Source organism: Calonectris borealis, chromosome 9, assembly GCF_964195595.1.
Source record: "Calonectris borealis chromosome 9, bCalBor7.hap1.2, whole genome shotgun sequence".
NCBI classification, from domain to species: Eukaryota; Metazoa; Chordata; class Aves; order Procellariiformes; family Procellariidae; genus Calonectris; species Calonectris borealis.
The window spans coordinates 30072893-30096293 of record NC_134320.1 but is presented as its reverse complement, the minus strand read 5'-3'; the positions used below and the strand labels follow the sequence as shown (position 1 = coordinate 30096293).

At 45.7% G+C, this 23401-nt stretch overlaps 1 protein-coding gene and 1 long non-coding RNA gene across 3 annotated transcripts; one reads left to right on the top strand and one right to left on the bottom strand.

Annotated features, from left to right (window-relative positions):
- Positions 1 to 776: 776 nt before the first annotated feature.
- On the bottom strand, positions 777 to 6269 carry PFN2 (profilin 2). 2 transcript variants are annotated; one of them, XM_075157583.1, is made up of 3 exons: positions 5949 to 6269; positions 4215 to 4407; positions 777 to 2494 (listed from the first exon to the last, which is right to left on the bottom strand). In XM_075157583.1, the coding sequence occupies exons 1-3, from the start codon at positions 6078 to 6080 to the stop codon at positions 2397 to 2399; spliced, it is 423 nt and encodes a 140-aa protein (XP_075013684.1). In that variant the 5' UTR covers positions 6081 to 6269; the 3' UTR covers positions 777 to 2396. The 2 variants fall into 2 exon arrangements, with proteins under 2 accessions (XP_075013684.1, XP_075013685.1); XM_075157584.1 differs by having other exon boundaries at positions 777 to 2182.
- LOC142085529 (uncharacterized) lies at positions 5443 to 17008 on the top strand. Its single transcript, XR_012674752.1, has 3 exons — positions 5443 to 5492; positions 12322 to 12416; positions 13350 to 17008. It is a non-coding gene; the product is annotated as an uncharacterized LOC142085529 (long non-coding RNA).
- Positions 17009 to 23401: the final 6393 nt, after the last annotated feature.

Here is a 23401-nt window from a genome sequence, read left to right as displayed (position 1 = left end):
CAGGGCCTTGGTAGCAGAAGTACTAAAAGCCAGGTAGAATTCCTTTGGGGCAACGGAGACCTTCAATCTCTCCCTTCCCCATTTGAGGAGAGCACATTCTTACCCTGATGAGTAGATCATGTGGCAAAGGTCTCCTCTAGCTTCTGTTTCAGGGATTGCGTATTAGGTATTCATGTGGCAGGGGAACCCCCTCGCCATGGAGTCGGATAAATGCAGAGTTAAGTGACAAGAAATCCCCTCCTAATTTAAGAAGATCTACCGCAAAGACTGCCTGGCCTTTGACTGAAGTTACATTACCATACTACTGCTGTCTTACAAAACTTACAACTGCACTTCTACCTAGGGTTAGTGTAGTCAGCCATGTGATGAAGAAGGGCCTCAGAGGATTCCTGCAGGGGAGAAAAATTACCAACAGTCTGATTTTGTTTGGTTGGAATAAATTTATTTCATCTGTCTGTAAACAAGGTGTTTTTAATAGTTATGGCATTTTTTGAAATGCATATTAAATCAGATGAGTTAGACTGTATCCCAGATGTAACAAAGTGCAGGGAAAGAAATGGACAAATCAGCAACAAGAATTTGTTTAAATCTGTACATTATCCACAAGGCCCAACAATAGAAGCAAATACTAGAATGTCCCTAAAGTAGTGCCAGTCAAAAGAAACCCTCGTAGTCAGTTAAAATCCATCTCACAATAGCAACAGTTCATTTTTTTTTTTTTAAACAATAGTATGGCACAGAATACATATTAAAAAATTCATCACAAGACAGCCAAGTCAGTTATTCCAACCAATACCATCTCCCATTTATTCTTTTGTATACAGAGTTCTGCAGTTCTCTTTAAATGGACATACAAGTTAGTACCGTGCCTGAACTGAGAGTTTGGTTACAGACATTTCAGATGACTAGTGCACAAGGCAATTCACTCCATAATTTCTGCAGCAAGGGTGTGACAGGCCAAATGAAGATTTTAAATTTGAAATGGCATCATTTTGACAGTTTAGCTTTCAAACTACCGACCTTCATCCAAACAGTGGCTTCAGAGCAGCTAAACTCTTTACCAGTAAGTGATCTGGCAGAAAGACTGGAGTCAGTCAGAGCTCCCAGTACAGCTGAAGGTGGCAGTTTTCCACAATGACATTGCAGTTTCATATTAAAAAACAAAAACAACAAAACAAAACCCATGACCCCCAAGCTGCAAATTAAAATTGGTCCTATGAAAAACTGAAACCAGACACACTCCAGATGGTTATGCTGGGATATCTAATGTCCATAATGGCATCCTTTTACAATTCAACTACAGAACAGGAGCTGGCAAAAAAAAAAAAAAAAAAAAAAAAGTGCCTGAGCTATTGCAATGATGGAATGTCTCTGGGGATTCGTTCAGGATGGTGGTTTTAAGGTCATGGGAGGAAGTGCATCTGTACCCTTTCCTAGTTTTGTGATTGCACTTGTAAAGCAGTACAAGCTTCAGACGTCATGAAGGAAAAATAAAAGACTTGAGCCTACAGTGAAGTGCAATGACAAAACTAACGTAACATTAATAGCTTTTGAGTGGCAAATTGGTTAAACAAACCAGGCACTATAAAAATGGGTGTAAGCAAACAAATGTGGATTCAAAAAAAAAGAAAAAAAGAGAGGGACAGAAGTAAAGATATGCATGCACTTTTTTCCTCCCAACCATGCTCTATGAAAGGAAGACTAGTGAGCTGTGTAATTGCTCAAAGTGCTGAAGAGGCATTGATCAAATTAGATTGTACAATCGGCACCTTGTTTAGTATTTAAGTTGTTTTAGTTGTCAATATCACACTAATTGCTAAGACAAAGCAAAGCCTACACTTGGCATATTCCCCTCCCGAGTTTTTCAAGGTATCATGCATATCATCTTTGTGGTGCAGTAATGGTGCCAGACGTGGGACTCGGTTACATACAGTGGTTAACATATAAATGAACAAAGGGTAACTGGAATTATGACATTAGGAAATGGGTAAATAAAAAACACAAACTACCATCTACAGTCTGGTAGCACTGAACACAACTGGGTGGTGGTGAAGACAGTTGCTAGGTGGATGGGGAGAGGCTGCTTAGACGTCAGACCTCCTCAGGTATAAAGCCAGTTCATATGCTTTCTTGTTGAGTGTCCCTCCATGGACACCTTCCTTTCCCATGACTATAACCAATGCTGGAGTACACAAGGAAACAAAACAGAAATGAACAGAATTAAAGAAAAAAAAAATAACACCTTTCCCCACCAACAAAGGGATACAAAGGAGACACAGGTTCATACCCCATCACCCTGCATTGCTAATAAAGTTTCCAGAATGTAAGGTTTAAAGCTCACCGCCAGGAAAGTTTAATAGCAATCTTCCCCTAATACTTAACAGTCTGCCTAGCAACTAGAACCCAGAGTCTCTCAAGTATTTTGCCATTGAGTATGCCTTCTTATTCAATCCGCCTCCATGGACCCCTTCTTTGCCCATTACAAAGACCAAGACTGAAAGAGAAAAGAAAAAAGTTTTAAAAAGAGTGTGTTAGACAAGGAAATAATGCAAGTTTTAGGCAGTGCAATAAACACACTCAAATTCAAGATTTAGTATTTGGGTATTAAGCTAGTTTAACAGGAGTTTTGTAAAAATACAGATGTAGACAGGGCTGGGAGAAGGCATGAGTTATCCTAAGGAATATTACCTAACTACGTAAGTCATACGAGTTCACTGCTAAGAAAAATGCCACCAACTATCTCAAAAAAGCATAACAGTGCCTCTCCACCATCAGCACCATCCGCCATTACCCAGCAAGGAAACCCTGACTGCATCTTAAAAAAACAAGGGGAAAAAAAGAAGTGGTGTCAGGAAGAAAAGTAGTAGTGTATGTAGAAGAACTGTGACTCTGAAGAGCAGAAGAGGGAATATTCTTATTATCTGTAGTGGTCACTACTGGCGCAAGAACCAGGGTAACTCCCTTGATACTAGCAAAAAAAACCCCACGGGATCGGACTTGGACTAAGACTTTTCATAAACTATAAAAACATGCTTTTTGCAGAAGACAAAATGCAGGGAAGATTTTAATGCTGACCCTCTCTCTAATCCCACAATTTTGGTGAAGTGGCCCAACTGTCTCGTGAACAAGAACACCCTAAGGCTCCTCAACCAGTAAACGCCACTTGCGAGTTGCCAGCAGATGTCACCAGCAGGTACTCAGACACAGTAAGCGCTGTGCTTCCACAAGCACAATAACTGTTTCCCAAGCTAGGAATACTGTAATTGGAAATACTGCAGCCAGCCTACCTACAGGTGATTGTACATCTATATAGCAATTTGCTCACAAAAAGCTCAAGACAGCCAGTTCTCGCTGGCATTTCACAATTTGCAGCAGAGTCAGAACTCTGCTTGTTTCACTTCAGTGCTGCAAACATTCTTCCTGTATGCCACCCGGCTTTAGCCTATAGACAAATTTTGCTCTAATTTTGGTTTTATACTTATAAGCAAAAGTCTGTTGCTCACCAATTTGTTCTACAGCCAGCCAAAAACGCTAGGCCAGATATTTTTAACACAAGGCATACTACCCGCAGCCTGTATTTTGAAGCATCTTTTCTATATCCAACCCTAGTGCCTTCCTTGTAATATGTTTTACTAGAAGTTAAATGAGGAGCACAAGAGTAGGCCTACTAGCATAAAGCAAGTTTCTCAGCAACACCAAATTGGACGGGCTTTTTTGCCTGAAGACAGACTTCAGAGAGCTCAATAGGAAGTGCAAGAAGAGTTAGTGTAGAACTTGTTAAAAGGCAAGTAGGAGTAGCTTATACAAGGAATTCACGTCTTTGCAGAATCAACTTTCCGTTGAGAAGTTTACAACGAAAAAGCTAGTTTCACTACCAATCGTTAACAGATCCCTACGTAAGCTTTAGATACCAAGTTATCGTATACTTTGGCAAGCTTACTTCAAGCTATAGCCTGCTCTTTCCTGCTTGTCAGAGATCTGTTTAACCATTTCACAGCCCAGCGCCCAGCTGGGATCACAGGTGGGAACAGGGGCAAGTGCGAGTCCTAGGCAGAAATCCAGCTGGTCAGCCAGACCACTGCCACCAACCCTCCTTAGGCACTTCCTAAAATTAACCATTAAATACAGGAGTCTGGTTTTCTTAATAGCTGGAGTCTATGCTTAGGATCATATTCTTAATTCAATGATTTGAAAGTGAAGAAAATCATGCTTACCTCGGCCGGCTCTGCCTACAGCAACATTGTACGTTGGCTCACCGCCTTGACTCTTTGTCCTGATGTCCATTGTGCAGTCACCATCAACATACAGGCTATCTCTGATCACAGAGCACTTCTTTGCACCAAGGGTCAGACCATTGGTGAAGAAACCCTCTCGGTCTTTTCCTACAATCATATCTATTTCTACTGGCTGTCAAAGAAAAAAGTCCAGAGTTAGCATGGCAGTATTTTATTGTTTAATTTCTATTTAGAAAGCGTCCCATCTGTGTTGAGAGGACGAGACAGTGAATTTCCCCTTGCTCCCACCAGGAAGTGCTCCAGAATACAGGGCTTTGTTAGTCACAGTTTATACTGCACTGATTTATTGCCACTGTAAGCAGTGGAACCGCTGCCTTGGAATACTTCGCAGCCCAAGCCTGCAGTGCTCCTCAGATCCAAGTTCTCGTTAAAGGAGGTACCGCACGATTCAGACTAGTTAAGCACAGGATATATGTGTCTCGGTGACGGAACGCGCCAGGTTAGATGCCAACTCTGGTGGACCGAACGGCCTGCCAGCACCTGTCCCTGACGGACCAGCTCAGATCCACCCGGCGTCGAGGGGGCATTAGCTCAGCCCTCGCAGAGCAGCTGCGGCGGCCTCCGCGGGGCCCGGGGCCGCTCCCGACACGCGGCGGCCAGGCCGCCCCCTGCAGCGGCGTGCCCCCTCCGCCGCACGGCACCGCGCCCGCCCGCGCCGCAGTGGCGGCGGCGGGCCTCGGCTCTGGGGCGGAGGGCGGGCGCGCCGCGCCGCCATTCCTCCCTGCCTGAGGGAGAGCGCGAGGGCCCGGGCGGGAAGCGCGGCCGCGGGGGTCGCGCTGGGGCGGCGGCGCGGCCCGGTGAGGGGGGGGCCGCAGGCCCGGCCGCGACGCGCCGGCCTCAAAGTGCAGCGTCACGGCGGGCCCGGCCGCCCCAATCACGGCCCAGCACTGCGCGGCCGCAGGCCCGGCTGCCGCGGGCCCTGCCCGGCCGCGCTCTGCCCCAGCCCCGGGACCGGGCCCCGCTGCGCCCGGGGCGGGGCGCGGCGCTGGCCAGCGGGTCGGCCGGGGCAGGCCGCGCCGCAGCATGCGGCCCCCGCCGCACGGCCCTTATGTAACGGCGGCGCGGGTCCCGCACGGCCGGCCGGCCGGGCGGCGGGAGCGGGGCGGCGGCGAAGGACGGGCAGGGGCGGGGGAGGGGAAAGAGCAATCAATGGCAGTGCGCCATCTTGGCGGAGAAAAACATGGAGCCAGCGGCGAGGTGGGCATTCACGAACGCCTCCTACGCCGCGCACGTAAGCCTCGCCGCAGCGCCGGGCCCGGGCGCGGGCGGCTCTACGCAAGCCCCGCCGCGCACGCCCCGCGCGGCCTCTCCCGCCGGCTCCCGCGGCCCCCGCGCGGCGGCACCGGCGGCCCCGCGGGCGGGCCCCGCCGCATCGGGCCGCAGCCGCGGCCCCCGCCCCCGCCGGCGGGAAGGGCCCCCTCGCCCGCGGCGCCGCCGGCAGCCGCAGACAAAAAGGCGGCGCGGCCGGCCTGGCCCCTGGGCGGCGCGGGCTCGCTCCCCCGCCGCCGCCCCGCAAGGTGCCCCCGTCCCCCGGGCGCTGCCGCCTCGCCCCGCCGCTAACGGCCGCGCCGCGCTCCCGCGGGGCCGGGCCGGCACCGCAGGCGGGCTCGCCCTTCCCCGCTCCCTCCCCGCCGCCCCCGCCGCCGCCCTCACCGTGATGCTCTGGAAGATGCCGCCGGCCGTGGCTGCCCAGACGTACTTGGCGTCGCAGTAGCCCACAATGGCGGCCTCCTGGCAGCAGCCATCGCACATCAGGTTGTCCACGTAGCTCTGCCAGCCGGCCATCTTCGCGCGGGCGGCGGTGGGGGCGAGCGGGGCGGGCGGCGAGGCGCGGGCCGGGCGGCGGGCGGCGGGGCTGGGCGAGGCGGTCCCGTCCCTCTCCTCTCTCTCCTCTCCCTCCTCGACGGCGGAGCGGAGCCGAGCGCTGCAGCGAGCGGCGCGGCCCAGCCCAGCCCTCCGCGCTGCCGGCGCCGAGGGGCGGAGGGGAGGAGGGGCGCGGCCCGGCGCCGCCCCCCGCGCCGCCCGGCTCCGCGCGGCCGCGGGGGGAACGGCGGGGCCGCGGCGCCTTCGGCGGGCGGAGGAGCGCGGTGCGGGCGGCGCGGCGGGGAGCCGGGCGGCGGCGGGGAGCCGGGCGTCGGCGGGGTAGCCGGCAGCCGGGCGGTGGCGGGGAGCCGGTCCCGCCCGGCCCCCGGCAGGCCGGTGCGGCGGGGCCCGGGGCTGCTGCGGGAGAGGAGAGCGCTCCCCGAGCTGGCTCGGACCCGCGTGCGGAGGCGCGGCGGAGCCGGGCGATTCGTGCGCCCCCGCTGCGGCACGGCCGGCCGCCGCCTCGCCCCCGGGCCGCCGCCCTGAGCCCCGCTGCGGCCGTCGGCGGTGCCGCCCGGCAGAGCGCTGCTGCCCGCCCGCACCCAGCGCCTGCTCTGCCCGAAGCGCCGAGCGCGGCCGGGCGGGGGTGAGTACCGGCCGCGGTGCCGCCTGTGCGCTCTGCCGCCTTCTCCCGTCGGTCCGTGGCTTGGGGGCCCTCTTACGTCCAAGAAATCGCGCTGTGCTCCGCTTCTGGAAGCGTGCTCGTCGCTTGGGTAACCCCTGTTATTCTTCAAGATTGATCAGGCAGATTCATACTTTTAGTTTGCTGGAGCAGAGCAGAGCTTCTGAGGGTGCCTCGGAGGGCCTGCTCTGCTGGTCGGGTGCATGGCTGAAAGTCTCTGTGTAGGGGCTCCACTCCCCCAAGTCTATCTCTTGGGAGGCAGTGTTAGCTCAGCTGGTTGCATTTACGTTTTATTTCTATACGTTTATTTCTGCATAACTCAGCAGCTGCGAGTATCCTTCAGGAGAGCGCAGCTGGTGACACTGCTGGTAGTTGGCCATAGTCTGCTGCCCTGCTTGCCTCGGTGAACTGAACCAATGTCCTGTCCATGTAGTAAGACAATTTCTGTATCAAATCGCTGGTCTTGTATTGAGCTGGTGGGCTCCCCATCTTGCGCACTAGCATCTGTTATATTTTATTTCTGCTTGGTTTTGTAAGTGGTGATTTCAGGTTTTATTCTTCCAGGTTCCACCAGGTTTCTGTTGAAATAATTTAGTTTCCGTGTTCCTTTATCAGAGGTCCAGGTCTAATACCAGTATTTTGCTGCATTGATATTTGGCCCTGGGCAGGATCACTGCTCGGAAGACTGTCCTACTGCAAATTGCAGGCATGTTGCCGTGTTTTAGGGCAATGGCTCAGTCTTGCTTAACACTGAAATTTGGGGAGTGGGGTGGTCACCTTCCATTTGAGCAGGGTGGGTTTGCCTTACTTGGTATCTGTTGTGATTCTCGTTCTGGGGAATGGAGACAGGTGGGATGTGAAGTGGCTGTCCATGTAATTAACTTTGAAGCTTTAATTCAAAAAGTTAGATCTTATACTTGAATATGCCAAGGCATAGTGTACAATAATTGAATCTGCCTTTTTCTGAGGTTATAACCCCCAGGAAGAATATTCACCAGGTATTTATAATGAATGTCCCTACAGCATACTTCAGGGTGTTCTTAGTCCGCTTAAAACCTAGTTCAGTTGTCATGGGATTGCCTGTTGTTTAGATACTAATAGAGATTGCTTAGATTACTAGATACTTACAAAAGAGCTTATTTGCATCTTTTAGCTTAATTCCGTAAGTATTTTCTCTATTTTATTTTCACAGTGCCTTTCCCCCTCTGAATTTGGACAGCACCAGAACGTTGCTTTATCCTTTTCCTGCCATCCCTGTATACCAAAAACGTCCTCGTGTCATTATATCTACCAATGAGTTACAGGCTTTAAATTTGCTTTCAGCTTTTTAAATAGCTAAAGCTTTTTGTGAAGTTTGGATTGCCTTCATCATCCTCTCTCCGCAGATTCCTTCCATGGGAAGGAGAAAAAGTTCTCTTCTGCCTGAAGTTGCCATTGAGGGCCACTTCTCTTTTTTAATGCTCTTCTGTAGGAGGTCCCGGTTTAACACTATTACTTGCACAGAATGGAATGCGTCCGTCTTAAATGAACAGGAGGCTGATGAGTTCATTATTTTTAAAGTTCAACCAAAATGTCTTTGGTTTTTGTCTATATGGGGTTTGGATTTTGTTTTTGTTTTTGCAAGCTGCAGTAAGGATTCCAAATCATTTCACTTTAATAAGTGGATTTAATAAATACAGAGGCAGATGTCACCCTGAACCCAGCGGCAGGCCTTGGGAATTTCGGAGCTGCCTGTTTGCTAGCGTCACTGTCCTTTGATTAATGAGAGGTGGGCTTCGCATGGACGGCAGGCTGCTTGGTACAGGCGTGAAGGAATCTCACGCAAGAACGTGTGGGTTTCCAGGGCTTTCGCCAGAAGCTACGGTGCCTCTTGCCTGGAGATATCTCACCTCCTTGCATGCACCCTTCCATGCGTTTGTCCATCCCTTCTGCCCGAGGACCAAGCATGCGTTTCCCAGCCCTCACAACCCAGCGTCCTCTCCTGTTTCATGGGAGGCAGAGACCCAACAGTCACTGCCAGCTAGGAGCTGGGCCGAGTCCGGGGGGAAACGCTGCTGCTGTAGCAGCTGCTGAACCGCTGCGTGAGGCACTAGGTAGCAGTCCCTGGGATTCAGAGCCTTGCCAGTTTAATGTGTGGTGGGTTCAGTGCTTCGCCTCTTTGATGAACCAAGTGTTTCACCTGGTTGTCAAAGAATGCAGAGTGGGTCTGGTAATGCTACTGCTACTTTGTGGGGAATATCACCCTTTTTTAATAGCTGCATAAACCAGTAGTGTGAGTGCTATTTTGATGAGCAGATTGTGTTAGCAATACAGGGAACACAGTTGTCTGCTTTTAATGATCTAAATTGGAAATAACTGCATGGAAGTCTGGGATCTCCTGGACATAAGTGGATGGAAGAGAGTAGAGGATTTGCCACCTGCTTGGTAGCTCGACTTTTAGTCGTGTTATTTGTGAAGTAACTCTAGTAATATATTTAGGAAGTGAAGTCTAAATTGGGTTACCGTTATTTAATGTTATGAAACTACCAGGTAGCTTGTATAACTTGCAGATTCAGCGGTCACCATTGCTTTTTCTAAAAATCATAATCCTTTAATTCTATTTTCACTATTAGGTACCTCATTTGCTTGTGTTCTATGTTATGCAGTCATTATAATGCTGTTTGTATAGACACTACTACACCAGCACCTTTGAGACTGTTTGATTTAAGAAAATGAGGATGTGCTCTGTATGTTAAAGATTGTAAGAGAGAGGAGTTCCAGTTTTCTTTTTTGTTACAAGTCTTAATTGGAATCTGAGACATTTGTTAAATGAAGGATTTATATATAAACAAAAATATTGCTGTTAAAATTGATAGATGTAGTGGATCATTTTAACATCAGTACCTGGACTGATGTATGAAATGGTGCTCTCTGAACGTAAGCGATACATGCACGATAAATAGTTGCTAAATAGTGATTTCTTGGTTTTTAGTCTCTTTCTACATTCTGCCCAGTAGCTCTTCTTTCTCGAAGGTATTTGCACACTACAGCCACAGTTTGGGTTTTTTTATGCAGCTTGTAACAACTATTAGTCTTTTTGCTTCAGTTCAGAACTTTGTCTAAAATTTATGTTGGATCACATCTAAGAAAAATAATCCTTTGAAAGAATTTTAAAGTACTGCCTGTGCTTAGCCAGAGTGTACTATTTATAGCTTTGTGAGAAACTTGACTGCTTTTATATTAGTAACATAAAAGTTGAAATTGGCCAAAAACTTGAAGGAGGGTGTATATTTTGTTAGTAAAATAACTTGCAGTTTTCTGTTAGGCTTTGTAAGTACCAGAGCTGCTGCTGTGCTCAAAATGGTTGGACAGCCAAAAGTAAGATTTCTTATCATGTCCCAGATTCTTCCTGATTTTCACCAAATTGGCCCATTTGGAGATAACGTTAACCAGCATTTGTGCGTAGACAGGAAGGGCAAGGGACCATCAACAGAATGCAGCTTGACTTCTGTGTGAAAATTAAACTTTACAGAGCCAAAGCTCACTCGATGCATCGTTTGTCTCCGGCGTTACCACTGCTCACGTCAGTTTGCGGTGCTGCTCTGGTGACTTCCTCTCCAGACCATAGTGGATTTCCCGTGGCAGTCTTTCTCTTTACCACAAGTGCTTTCGGAAGTGCAGAGGGTAAAACCGATTTAGAAGTGTTACGAGTTAGCAGATTCACTTCTGCTGATTAAAAGCCAAGAAGCAAGGAGCAGTCTGTCTCGTAACCTCGTGATAATGACTAGGAAACTTTGCAGGGTCCTTCCACAGCTACTTAAGTGACTTGGCGGAAAACGAGGAAGCCACCAAAGGCTGGGATGAGTGTTAGCTAGAAATAAATTGTAAAATGACATAGTAATGAGCTGAAAACTTGAAGCTAGCTTTAAAAAATACGGTGATACAAAATGCAACAATCATTAGATTAAGACCACAGTGGGAAGTTTTATTGCATAGCTACACCTGTGCACGAAAAAGGTCCTGTCCAGTGCTAGCATAGCTATGATTGTGCTACAAAGAGCTCTATACAACAGCCCTTGAAACCATCCAGAAAGTTCTGAAAAAAAGATGCTTTTCTGGTGTATCTTACATTGTTTGGAAAGGTGGTTTAACTCCACATGTGGATGAGAGTTTCGTCTCCATAGAGAGGTTTGCCTGGTATGGTTTTACCAGTATAGATAGCTCAGCAAAACCTTTGTCTTTCTAAGGATTCATTAGGTAAGCAGTTAAGAAGAATTTCCCTTCCTTATCCTTTATTTAACCGTCAAATTCAAACATAACAAACCTAAAATGTAACTTTTAAAATCAGATGCAAGCTTAGGGGTATTGCTATGTCAAATGATAAGGGTATGAGATTGCTTCCATTTAAGTGGTTTCCAGAAATGCTTTAAATCTGAGGAAGGATAATTCTTTGTGGATCTGATCTATCGACTGGCCAAAGGACTCAAAAAGATGTCTGAAGTCATGAACTTTGCTCAGCTCTTGGATTTTTAAGATAAGTTGTTGATCTCGCCAGTGGCCAACAAAAAATAAACCTTAGTCCTAGAAAATAAAGTATATTATATGTACATTCTTACTTGGACAGGTGGTCTCCGGTTCATAATGGTGTCTTCGGTGAGAGTCCCTATATGAGTGAGATGTGCACAATTAGGCCTATATCACCCAGCTTTCTGGGTATTCAGGTTTATCAAGCAGTCAGGCTTCTCCGTGTACTTAGATCCTGCAGTATTTTGTTTTGCTTTAAATAAAGCAAACAGAACCCAAATAGGTAGCCCTCTGTTAACTTTTCAATTATGAAACAAGGGTATGTACTGTGAAATTCAGTAAGTTTGTAGATAGCTTGACACAGTGGAGGGAAGGTGGTAGCATCTTCAATCCAAGCTCTTTATTTTATTTTATCCATGCTCGGTGGTGACTCATTACATGCCTTTGTTAACTGATTATTTCAGTGGGTGAAAGGTTGTATAGAAGTTAATCTGAAAAGTGAAAACTGAGACTAAGAAATGCAGTAAGGGAGTTGGAGAAGCACAAAGCTAGAAGGAGAGAAAGCAGAAAGGTAGAGAGTGGAGCACAGCAAGCATGGGCTGTCATCACAGTCTTTTTTTTACACGTATTTGTGCAGTGTGGTTGAACAAGAGCAGCTAACAGTCTTATTACTACGTGAAGTCTATACCTCTGATCTCTGTGCAAGCTTCACTGACTGCACTGAGAAATGATGTTAGATGAAAAAGAAAAACATTTAACTTTTCCCAGGCTTCATCTCTTTTTATTTTCTATCAAAGTTGACTGGTATATAATTTTACCTTTTTAATAGCTGATCTGCATTTTTGCGCTGCGCTAGCATACATTAAGAAAAAACCCTGAACTTCTTCTGATGCCGTATTGCATTGCGGGTGCGCTGCGGTTACACCAGAACTCCCTCCTGGCAGTCCACGTATGTGTCATAGTCGGTGTCCAGTTTTTGGGCGCCTGTGCATGGTCATGTTCTGGTTATTGAACTGACAGGCCTTTCTGTTTTTCTAGCTCACAGTTTCTTTAGGTGATTGGTTTTGCACCGCTTTCTGCTGCTTATTCAATCTACCACGTGGTTTAGCCAGGGAACTCTGAAGTTTTGTTCGGTACGTTATTTCCTTCATTAAGCTTTCTTTCAGTGACAGTATCCGTAAATATGTCTATCTGGGTGATATTTCATCCTCTGATCACAAATAATTTTGCCTTTGATGCTTGCTATTTGTTAAAAGTCCAAAGGATTTTTGGATAACAGATGCATAAATTTATCTGTCACATATAATTTCTACCCAAAACATTTACTGTCTGCGAAAGCATTTAATAATAATTCTAAAGTATAAAAAGCCTTATTTTCCCAGAGAAATGATACAGTTCTAACCTTATAATACTCTGTAAAATTACAAATATGTGGGTTTTTTTGAATGAAGCAGCAATGGCTAAACATTGTTCTTGTTTTTGCAATTCTTTTTTTAATTTAGTAGCAAATTTCTCTCTAGCCACGAAGTACTCAACTCTAGCTATGAGTAGCAGTCAACCTGCCTGCTGTCAGCTCACCAAAGAAGAGCCAGTCTATCATTATTTAATATTTAGAATATTTTTGTATGAGTTTTTGATAGTTGAAGTACTACTTGGTTTCAGCACCCAAAGAATTATTTCTGCCATAGCTGTAGTGCTTTTCTCTCAATTACATCTAGTCAAATAAATATCACATTTCTGAGAATCAAAGTATATGAAAATTATTCTGCTCAAATTTGCCTACATAATCACAAAAGAAGATCAAAGAAAAGTTTTAAAATATATGAATTACGTGCTTAGAAAAGGTGTACTCAGTGTGAAAGTCTAATATGCTGAACTTCAGAGCAGCCATTCCGGTATGGATGAAAGAAAACATTAAGAATCTAAAAATGGGAGGAACAGGGAAAAGTAAAATTGAGTAAAGGGGAAAACAGCCTAAAAATGGTGTGGTTTCATTTAGAACGTTTTCGCTTCTTTTTAAATACCTCAGTGAAGGAAACTAATAATACTGTATCTCGACCAAACAGCTGTTCATTGTGAAAAGTAAACATGCTGAGAACGTTACGGGGAAGAAATGTTGCAGAGGACCATGGAGCTGAGGCAGGTCTCCTTCAGCATCGCGGTAAGCTGCCATCCACGGAGACCTAGCAGATGGCTTCAGGAGGTCCTGTTTTTGATTGTGTACCGGTCTTGACGATGGATTGTGCCCCCCAGCATCACTGGTTTAACATTGTCTACGTCGAATGGTCTGAATCTTAGATTATATGCTGGTTTGAGGCAGGCGCTGGGTTTTTATTATCAATCTTTACAGCAACTGGGAGTGGGCTCGTGGTGGCGTTACTGTGGGGAAGAAGAACCCAGTCATCTGCTGTGTGACTCCCCGTGCTCTCCTGAACGTCTTCCTGGCATCCGCATCCGGCAATGCAGCTTGCACCACATCATCAGGTCACACAAAGTGTCCACAACTGCTCACACCAGCTTTTTGGTCGTACGTGTTTCTAACTGTGTATTTCCCAATACACGCTTAAGTTATGTGAAGACATACATAGGAAAGATGCATCTAATACAGCTTGTCTGTACTCTGGATAAAGATAAACGCCAAATTGGCAAAGTGCTTTTTAAAGACTTGTAACTTGGGTGTATTATGTTTATCTAGAAGAGTGAAAGGATTCCTCCTATTTCGGTTTTCTTTGAAACTCAAATGTAAAATGCAGAATGAGGACCACTTTTCTTAAAGGAAAATACACTACTTCAGTATATTTAAAAAAGAGGTCTAACATGTTACTGCTTTGACTGAACAATGAGAATAACTGACCCTGGCTATACAAACTTTGTCCTCATTATTAGGCTAGAACAGCGTGCATAAGGCAGTTGTGACATATAGCATGGTTTTGGTTACAGAGCTAGAAACAGGTGCAGTTTTAGCAGTTGCCATTGCAAAAAATGCAGAAAAACAGAGGAAGGGAACATTAGCACCAGCTAGACTTGTTTGTGTGTTTGTTTTAATAGACACCCATTTTCTTGTCTTATCATTAGTAGATGTCTGTGGAGAAGATAATGGTAAACTGCTGGCAGGTGGTCAAGCCATGTATTAAACAGTAAGGACGTCAGCCTTTCAAAACCATCGATAACCTGTTTTTAGATACGGGTTAGTTGAGTGAACTGGAATACACAGTCTTTGAACTCTTGTACTGAAATGGAACAGCTTGGAGGCAGCATTTAGGCAAAGGTATACTTGTTTCTCAAAACCTACTGTTGACATGGACCTGGGGGCGGTCATCAGCCACATAATGGCTGCAGCAGAGGAATGGCACTTCTCAATGCCAGATTATACGCTTTTCCACTTCATCCATTTATAATGCCTTTCTATCGGACACAGCTGTTTCTCCTTCTTGTTTACATATTTTTCTGTAGTTCCAACGATTATTTTTTTAAATGTAGTTTGTGGTGAAAACTAAGGTTGTGCTTCACTCTCCACACTTAAGGCATTGTTACTGCACTGGCTTTGGTGGTAGCCTCTGTTATCCAGTAGTGTTGAGAGGATAATCATCCCTGCCAAATGATTGTTAAAGATTAAGCAAAAAAAAAACTTTATAAGAAAAAAAAGGTTTGTTTTTTGTTTTTAATTTAAATAACTAAATATTTTTGTTTCTATCTTTGTTATTTTAGAAGCTGCATGCTGTAACAGGAAAAGAAATGCCACAAAAGGAGTTAAGTTTATAACCGCACTATAACCATGATCACCTTGCAGCATGCAAAATAGTACTTTGAGTTTAGCAAAGATCAATCGAGCGGTTCTGCCCTCTCTACTGCAGTTCCCTTCTCTCTCCTTCCTCCTCCCCTTCCCCTCCCTGACGGCCCTTCCTCGGGCCTGTGCCTCTTTCAGAGTAGCAGCCTGGTGTGTACAAACATCTTCTGAAGTATGTGAAAAAACATTGATTGCTTGATTTCCAGGTAGTTGTAAGGTAGTTTTTCTGAAGGGTGTAAAAATAAATAAATAAATAAATAAATGTCCCAGGTAGTTTTCAAAGTGTAATTAAAATATGGTTAAACTTAATCCACTCTTCAGGTATTTTCAGTATTAACCAGGAATACCTTTTTTTGCCACGGTACAACTACTACGCTACAGTAAGTTCCTTTCCAGAATTAAAACAGCGATCTTTACACACTGCTTCAAGGATGGCAGCTGGTGTCATAAAGTATTTTCTGCTGAAAGAAAAGAGAATGTAGCTGGGGCATAGATCCAAAAAATGGAACTCAAGTGCCTAAATCCAAAGTTTCAGTCCTGAAATCATCCTGAACCCTGCTTTGTTTCTGGCTGATCTGTAGGTGACCAGACCCCATGCGGGCACGGAGCCTGGTGTGAGGTCCCTGGCTCCTGGAGCTGCAGGCAGCTGCTGTGGGGAAGGCTCTGCAGCTCTGAGGGGCGGAGGTGCAGGATAGCTGCCCCGCGGCACTGACAGCCGGAGGCAGCTCTCCTCCGCCTTGGGTTCTTGGAGAGTGTGACCTGGAGGCTGCTCTTTGGGAATGGCTCGCAGCACCAGCCAAGGTCCCCCTGTAAAATGAAGGGGCATCTGGTTCTGGGGAGAGTCCGGGTGCTGTCGCCCTTTCCGTGCAACCCTTTGAGAGCACTTGGCAAGAAGCGGGAAGCCCAGGATTCAAATCCCTTCTTTTCCTGCGAAGTTACAAATTTTCCACTTCTCTTCAGAGCACACTAGCTCCCGGCGACTGGCTTTTGGGAGGAGTGCACCGCCTTCCGTCCCTCCCCGCCTGCGCCCCGGCTCCCTGGACCCAAATAGGACGAGTAGAGCAAAACGTTGTGGCGACGATCACAGAGCACTGCCGAGGAGAGAGGTGCTGGGTACACGTGTGGCTCCACGGGCTGGCACTCCTCTCGCTGCTGCAGGCCCCTATTTCGAGCACTTTGTCCCTATCCAGGTAGTGCCATGTTCTCTGTTTGGTCCAAGATACAGCAGCTTTAAAATTAAGCCCTTGTACACTGCAAGAGAAATTCCAACAGACTTCTCGTCGTCTGTGTGTGACAGCTTTGAGGTGACAGGCTTGCTGCTGCTTGATAGTTTTGTGAGCATGTTTGTTATTTTTGGACTGGAAATCTTTCAGTAACTTCCAAGACCCCAGCACTAGATGGAGCTTTAATCTACTTGCACTTAGAAGTCTTAAGTTTAACCACAAGTTAAAAATAGGGAAGAATAAATGAAGATGTGTATGTCTGCTGCTACATTTACAGTGCCTTTTTTCCCTTTTGTTAGCAGAGTGGTGTAAATTATGATTTAAATTTAATTTAAATGAAAATTAAAATATTGCAGCAGAATCTCCTTGATCTAGTAGGGGCTTTATACACTCTTACTAGCATCCTTTAATGTACTCTCAAGCTCATGAGAGAAGTTGCTATAAGTTAGGTATGCTGAAAATGTGCTGCGTATTTAAGCTAATAACTAGGCTGTGCCGAATAAAGGTAATGCCATTTTCTGAACAAAGTTCCTGTTTATATTTCAGGATGGGGTGAGGGTGACCAAGCCTTCTGTTTGCTCTGCTCATTGAATAATGCATTTGCATTTTCACTTCATGCTACCAAAGCCAACAATTCAGAATCATCTGTTATCAGTCACTTCATTTTTTCTCCATGTGTTACCCTTGAAAATATTGAACAAATAGAAAACAAATAAAAAACAGCTTTGAAATTGTAGTGTTTAATACTTTTCATTTAGCAAGCACCACGTCTCACAGGCTGCACAGCATGTATCAGAAATTTAAGACAGTCTCTGCTTTCCACAGAAGTAACGAAGTAGATTTAGTTTTGTTCTTGGGTGCCTGTGTTCTTATCAGCAAGAGACTGGTTCAGTCAAAATCATGGTCCAGACACTGAAGTAGCAAATATGTAATCAGTTCCTATTCACAGCCCCTCTGCTATTTTATTAAATGGTTTAATATAGTAAACCAGGAGATACATGCTTTGGAAAAAATCACAAGGCATGCTGTGCTCAGAACACTGGAGGTGATAAAGAAGAAGATTGCATATTGCATCTCACTCCCATCGTCTTCTCAAGGTCTAATCCTTCAGTGTCTTTCACCTTTTATCAGCAGGACTGAGGGACTCCGCACTTACCACAGAATGAAAAACCTTTGTAGAAAACTACATGAAGGCAGTATTACCAATATGAGCAAAAGCTCATATTTGTGGAAGACTACTATATTACAGAACTGTTAAGGAACCATATTATATATGGAAGAGTACATGCAGTATTGTAGACGACAGGGTTTGCGTGTGGCAATCTGATTATAGTATTGGCCGTACTGAGTAGGGAAACAGCACAAGCAGCTTTCAGAAAAAGACACTGCTGAAAAAAGTAATTTTAGAAGGGTGTTTCAGAGTTGTCCTGGCAAAATTGTAATTGCTACCTGTGACCAAATTAAGTGTATTCAAAGTCATAATTTCCATATGAATCAATGGAATTTTGGTGCTTAAGTGTCTTTTAAGAACTTGTTCTTACGAGGTTGTCACCAGTTGCATTCAGACTGTAAAATTTTGTTAGTACTGGTTTTAAGGGAAGTAGTTTGCCACCCTTTGAAGACAGAAATAAGTAGTAGGAATGAATACACTGATGCCCGATTCCTCAAATGCATCTGGAGAGCAATGAGAAGTTATAATTCCTGGTGGCATCACTGATACAGGGCATAAAAAGGTTAAATGTCATTATTTCTTTACACTTTCATTTCATTTTACAAAAGTAGCTCGTAAAGTTACCAAGGATCAAAGCATGCTGGAGCATTCTTTGTGGTACTTGGCAACTCCTCTGCTGTTTTGTATGTGGACACCGTTTCGTTACATGCGTAGATGTAGCTGGTAAGCTGTCCTTTGGCACCACCATCATTATACAGAAAGTATATCTACAGAAATAAATGTCATAAAATCTGCACAGTAGATAAACTGATTTTTATTTCTTCTTTAGATGCTCTTTATCTCATTGTCCCATATACCAATGAATGTGGCTGGATAACTCTTCCTTTTTCCTTGCAAGTGGAAAAGAAGATGCATACGCTACATTTTCAAAGATGGGTATAGGATTTACCCGCAAAGCTTCCTCTGACCTAAAGATTTGGAAAAGCTTCCCCTTTGTAAATGTGGAAGTTAGATTGTAGATTAGATGTAAATGTTCAGATAAATAACTGTAACCTCTGAAGTCTGGATAACATCTTGGCAAGTAAACTAAGCAGGTTCAGGGAATGCAGAACAAAGGAATCCGTGGTGGCTAAGGACTGATCAGTTTATACAGAATATGACAGCAAGACCATATTTATACAGATGTATGTTGTCAACTGCTTTGCTGTTCTACATTTAATTACTGCCCAAGGTGTGGTTTATGCCCTTGCTTTAAGAAATTCTTGACAAGCATGCTTTTGTCTGCATGGCTGAGTTTTTCAGTGTCCCCTTTAAATGTGGATATACAAAACTGCAGACACAACTCCAGTGTTGTTCATGCCAATGCCACAAGCAGAGCTAAAATCACCTCCTTGTTCCTTCTTACTACATTGCACTTGCTCAAGCACAATCAGTTGCTGAAGAGCGATAGGTCAAACTGAGACTTAACTAGGCTGCACTCTTTCTTCTTTATCCGTATGTATCCTTTTGTGCAAGAGCCTAAATCTGCAGTTACGGATATTTGAAATGTAAAAGTTGATTGGGGAAGAAATCCATCTTTTTTTCTGCAGCATGCTGGGGAAATATTCCTGTGTAATTAATGATGTTCTCGTTAGCGTTTTTCACCTCTGAAGACCACTTTGCACTATTGCACTACTGAATGTGCAATACTGTAAATTCAAACTGGCCACAGAGGGAAATGAAAATAAATCACTTAACTACTCAGACTGATCCTTACTACTTGCAAGGATCAGGCTAATGAAATGAAGCAAGGAAGCAGCAAGCATGCTCTTACCTTTATTGATGTAAACCCAAAGTAATACTACAACCTTGAATGGAGTGAGTCTGGAGCAGTATGTATTAGCATACTCTGGGAAAGAAGCTCTGCCTTCCTGGTAATTATTATTAAAATCTGATTCTTGTAATGTTTTATTTACCTTCTGTAGCAGATGCTTTTTGGGTTGGATGTATCAGACACTTGAGGACAATGCACTCTATGAATACTGCTTCAGAAAAAGTTGTATGGAGTTCTTCCCTTTGTTGTGTTGGCAGTTTGGGAGGACAGCAGCACTGTGAATGAAAAGCAGAAAGGGCAGAGACATGTTCTTTATCCACCCAGGGCCTGAATCTGATCGTGTCCTATTCCTTATGATGATATCACTCCTGATCTCCAGATGATTCCTGACTCAACGGAATTAGGACCATAGTAACTGTGGCAACCCAAACCATAGGAAGCAGCTTATGACCTAAAGCCGAGGTTGCTTCTGAGTATTAATGGGGTGGTTTTTTTCTTCCTAGCTAAGCTATGTTAATTGGCCAAGAACGGAAAGCAAAACAACTGTTCTTTGATCACAACAGCGCTTTGATGTTTGTGTTTTACCCTGACCTAATCACAGTAAAAGGAAAAAAACAGAAGTTGGGAATTGAAATTATGACACTGAAAATAAATTTTTGTCATTAAAGCACTGAATATTTTTTGTTGCTTCACTACAAAATCTGATCTTGAATTTTAATCTTCTTACAGGCCTGTCTTTTCAGAGACTTTGCTTTGACCAGTAGGAGTATATGAACAGTACGAGTAGGGTGCATGGGAGTCCTCAGCAAGGCATGCAATTGTTTGCAGTATGCAGTTAGACATGACCTGCAAAGAATGTACAAGAAATTGTCATTGTGTTCTCTTCTCACCTTCTTTTTGATACGTAAAGAAAGCTTTGTTTGCTTCTTTAAATAATTGTTATTTATCTCAGGAATGCCTGTGACACTTAGTCTGTGACATTCGAGGAAAGCTTTTTGAAATCTCACACACAAACTTTACAGGTTTATTCTATCATTTATCATTGCACTGGGTCTTAGTCACCCTGCAGCCTTCCAGTGAAGCAGGACTTCAAATTCTATCATTAAAAAACCCCACTTATTAATTTAAAAAAGAAACATTTTCAGCCATTTTGGTTCATCTTTATTTCTCTTCAGTGAGCAAATGAGGGCACAAGCCAAAATCTTTTGTCTCTATGACAGCTGAATATTAATAGGTGAGCAGGAGATAATTTTGTCACATTGCTCCTCTCTGAAAGAGACAAAACCACTTCTTGAATAGGAGAGGCTTAAGCACAAAATAGACACTAGGCCGCTCTGCAGTGTTAAGACGGATGTGCTTCCCCATATATTCAGAAGGTCTTTTTCTAGGTCTCCAGAGACACTAACTTCAGAAACGCAGACATTTGTGAGTTTAGCAGCTGGTAAGCAGGAATGTTAGAGCCCTGGGTCCCTGAAGTGGCTGGACCCTTCTGAAGCTGTTGTGAGAAAGAGGACATTTGCCAGAGCAGGAATTGGACTCAAAAGTGAGCCTGGTCCTCCAACCTCCGACTGCTCCTCTCTCTGTGTCCCCCCAGGTCATACACCACCTGTGCTTGCACTGGTTTCCAGAAGAGCTGGGTGAGACAGCCTGCCAGGAGCATGGCAAGCCCTGCGGCGCGGACACCTCCCAGCCTGACCTTTTGTACGAGCCAGTTACCAACAGCTGGGAAAGGTCGCATCATCAAAGCTTTCTCCAGTTAGTAGAAGAACACAGCTGCTTTTAACGGTTTACTGGCCAAACGAGGTGTGTTGGGCTAGCACACTGAATTGCAGGATTGCAGTAGTCGTCTTACGCAGTTGTGGAGCAGGGGTCCCCTGTGGGTTTCCTTGGGCTGGGCTGTTTGGGGGACGGGAGTTGGTGAGCTCTGCCTCTGCTGGCCTCCCAAGGCTTTCCTGGTGCCTCTTGCTGCTACGTGACATGGCTGCTTTTGCCTGCTCCCATCTGAATATAATACCAGATTCAGGGCAGAGGCACAGGAGGGCAGCAGCTCTTTTATTCTTTAAAGGCCATTTGTAAAGATAAAGGGCTAAATACTGGTTTGCTCAGGCAGGGTTTTTTCTGGTGGTATCAAAACAAACCCATTTAAATAATTATAACATTTTCCCCATATTTCCTTTACATGCCATTTTTCACAGACCACGCAGCAGCATTAACTGCCTGCTATTGCAATATATTCCAAATACAGTGGAGCATCTGAGTTTTACATAGTAATGCTGATGCTGAGTAGCTGTTGTGCTTCTGCCTAGAAGAGCTCCATGTTGCTGTGATTACCTTATCTTGACTGCAGAACATTGGCTTTTGGTGCTTGTTGCAAGTAAGAAATAACGGTTCATAGAGTAGAATTATTTCACTTTACTACCAATGTGTTACTTCTCCCGATGGAATAGCAGGCTACGTTGGGCAAGTGTATGTCAGGATGCAAAGATACTGTAGTCCCAGCACCTAGCACTATATAGGCCTTTGTTACAGAGAAGATCCTTTGTCCTTCAGTGCATTAACGAGGAATTCCTTTCCACTGTCAGCTCTGATAATGGCAACTACAACAGTTGCTCTAGCAGCTGATCTAGCTAAGGGAGCAGTTGTTTTGTGTGTTTCTTGGAGGCTATTGCAGTGCTACTGCTAAACCTTTACAGCTCTGTCATGTTAATGCCAAAACAGAGAGAGTATTTGATTTTCTTAAAAAACCAAACAAACTGACGACAAACCTTGTGTTTTGTGGTCAGCCCCTCACAAATGCCCTGGACTCTGTTCAGTTCTTTCTATTGAATAATTTCAGCATAGGCCCTTGTAAAGTTTGCTCTAAAATGGATTCAGTCCAAACCTTTTGTTTGTTAGTAAAGAACAAGTTATAGACAGTAGATCTTTCTTTCTTGTTTAATATGTATACGCTCCTTTTACAAGCGCTATTCAAAGAACATTCAGTTAATTACTCAAGGCATCTTGTTTTTGGAGCCACTGCTTGTAGGGGAAGTGAAACTGCTTCTTTTGAGAAAGTGCAGGCAGTTCTTTGTGACTGTTTTGTTCCCCGCTGTACGGCCCAGCCGAGCACTGCGTGTTCCTCTCTTGCTGAGGGGAGACCCTCGCTCTGTCTGATTCTCTTGGTGCTCCAGCACAGGGGAGGAATAACTGACATTAGACGAACCGCACCTGGGAACGAAACCGAGGAGCATGAGAGGAGAGTTTGGGCCCCGGAGGCTGCCGGGGCAAGGGAGTCAAGCTGACTTCTCTGCTTTCCCATCTGGCCAGTCCTTTCCACGCTGGAGCGGAGCTGGGCAGGGATGCGGAGGTGGTGCCGGCTCTTCCGGGACACTATATGCTTGATTTTTCCAAAGCGGGTCACCGATGTTTTCAGATAAGTGCTGAAAGCTGGTGGTGATTCAGATCTGTTTTTCAGCGTAGCTGCCAGCTGACGGGCAGCCTTTCTGCTTCCAGCAGAGCCTGGCTGTTCCCGAAAGGGCTGGCAAATACCTTTCCTGTCCCCCTTCTCCCAGCCCAGGGGAACAGCAGTCGCATCATGTGCCTTTAGGGAACGGCCCTCGGCGTCGGGGATCCCTGTGGCCGCCCCGGGGTGCCCAAGAAGGGGCGTGCTGGGGAAGCCTGAGCCTGGTCAGCAGGTAGAGGACCGAACGCAGGGATGCCGTGGGCAGGCTACGAGGGCTTCTGCCCTTCCGTTAGTCCTGTTCCAGCTCCCCTGCTACAAGCTGGGAACTTTCATGCTGCAAGAGCTCCTCAGCCTCCCTTGTCCCCTGGCACTGGGCGTGGGGAGCAGGGCAGAGCGTTTCTCCTTGCCTACAGCCCACGGACACCAGCCTCCCACTGCCGTCTGGTCCGGTGCTGCCCCAGGCTGGCCCTGCTGGCGTGCTGGCATCCAAGTGCTGCCGTGGCCCACAGACTCGCTGGTGACCGGCCCGTGTGGCTCACGTGCTGTGGGCACACGAGGTAGGAACTGCTTTTCCTCACGTGCCGCATTAGTATACAAAGCGGAGGCTTGATGTTAATCCCCTGGAGAGCTGCCGTAGGAGCTGCCTGTTTGGACTGTGGCACAGCAATTAGACCCGGGGGAT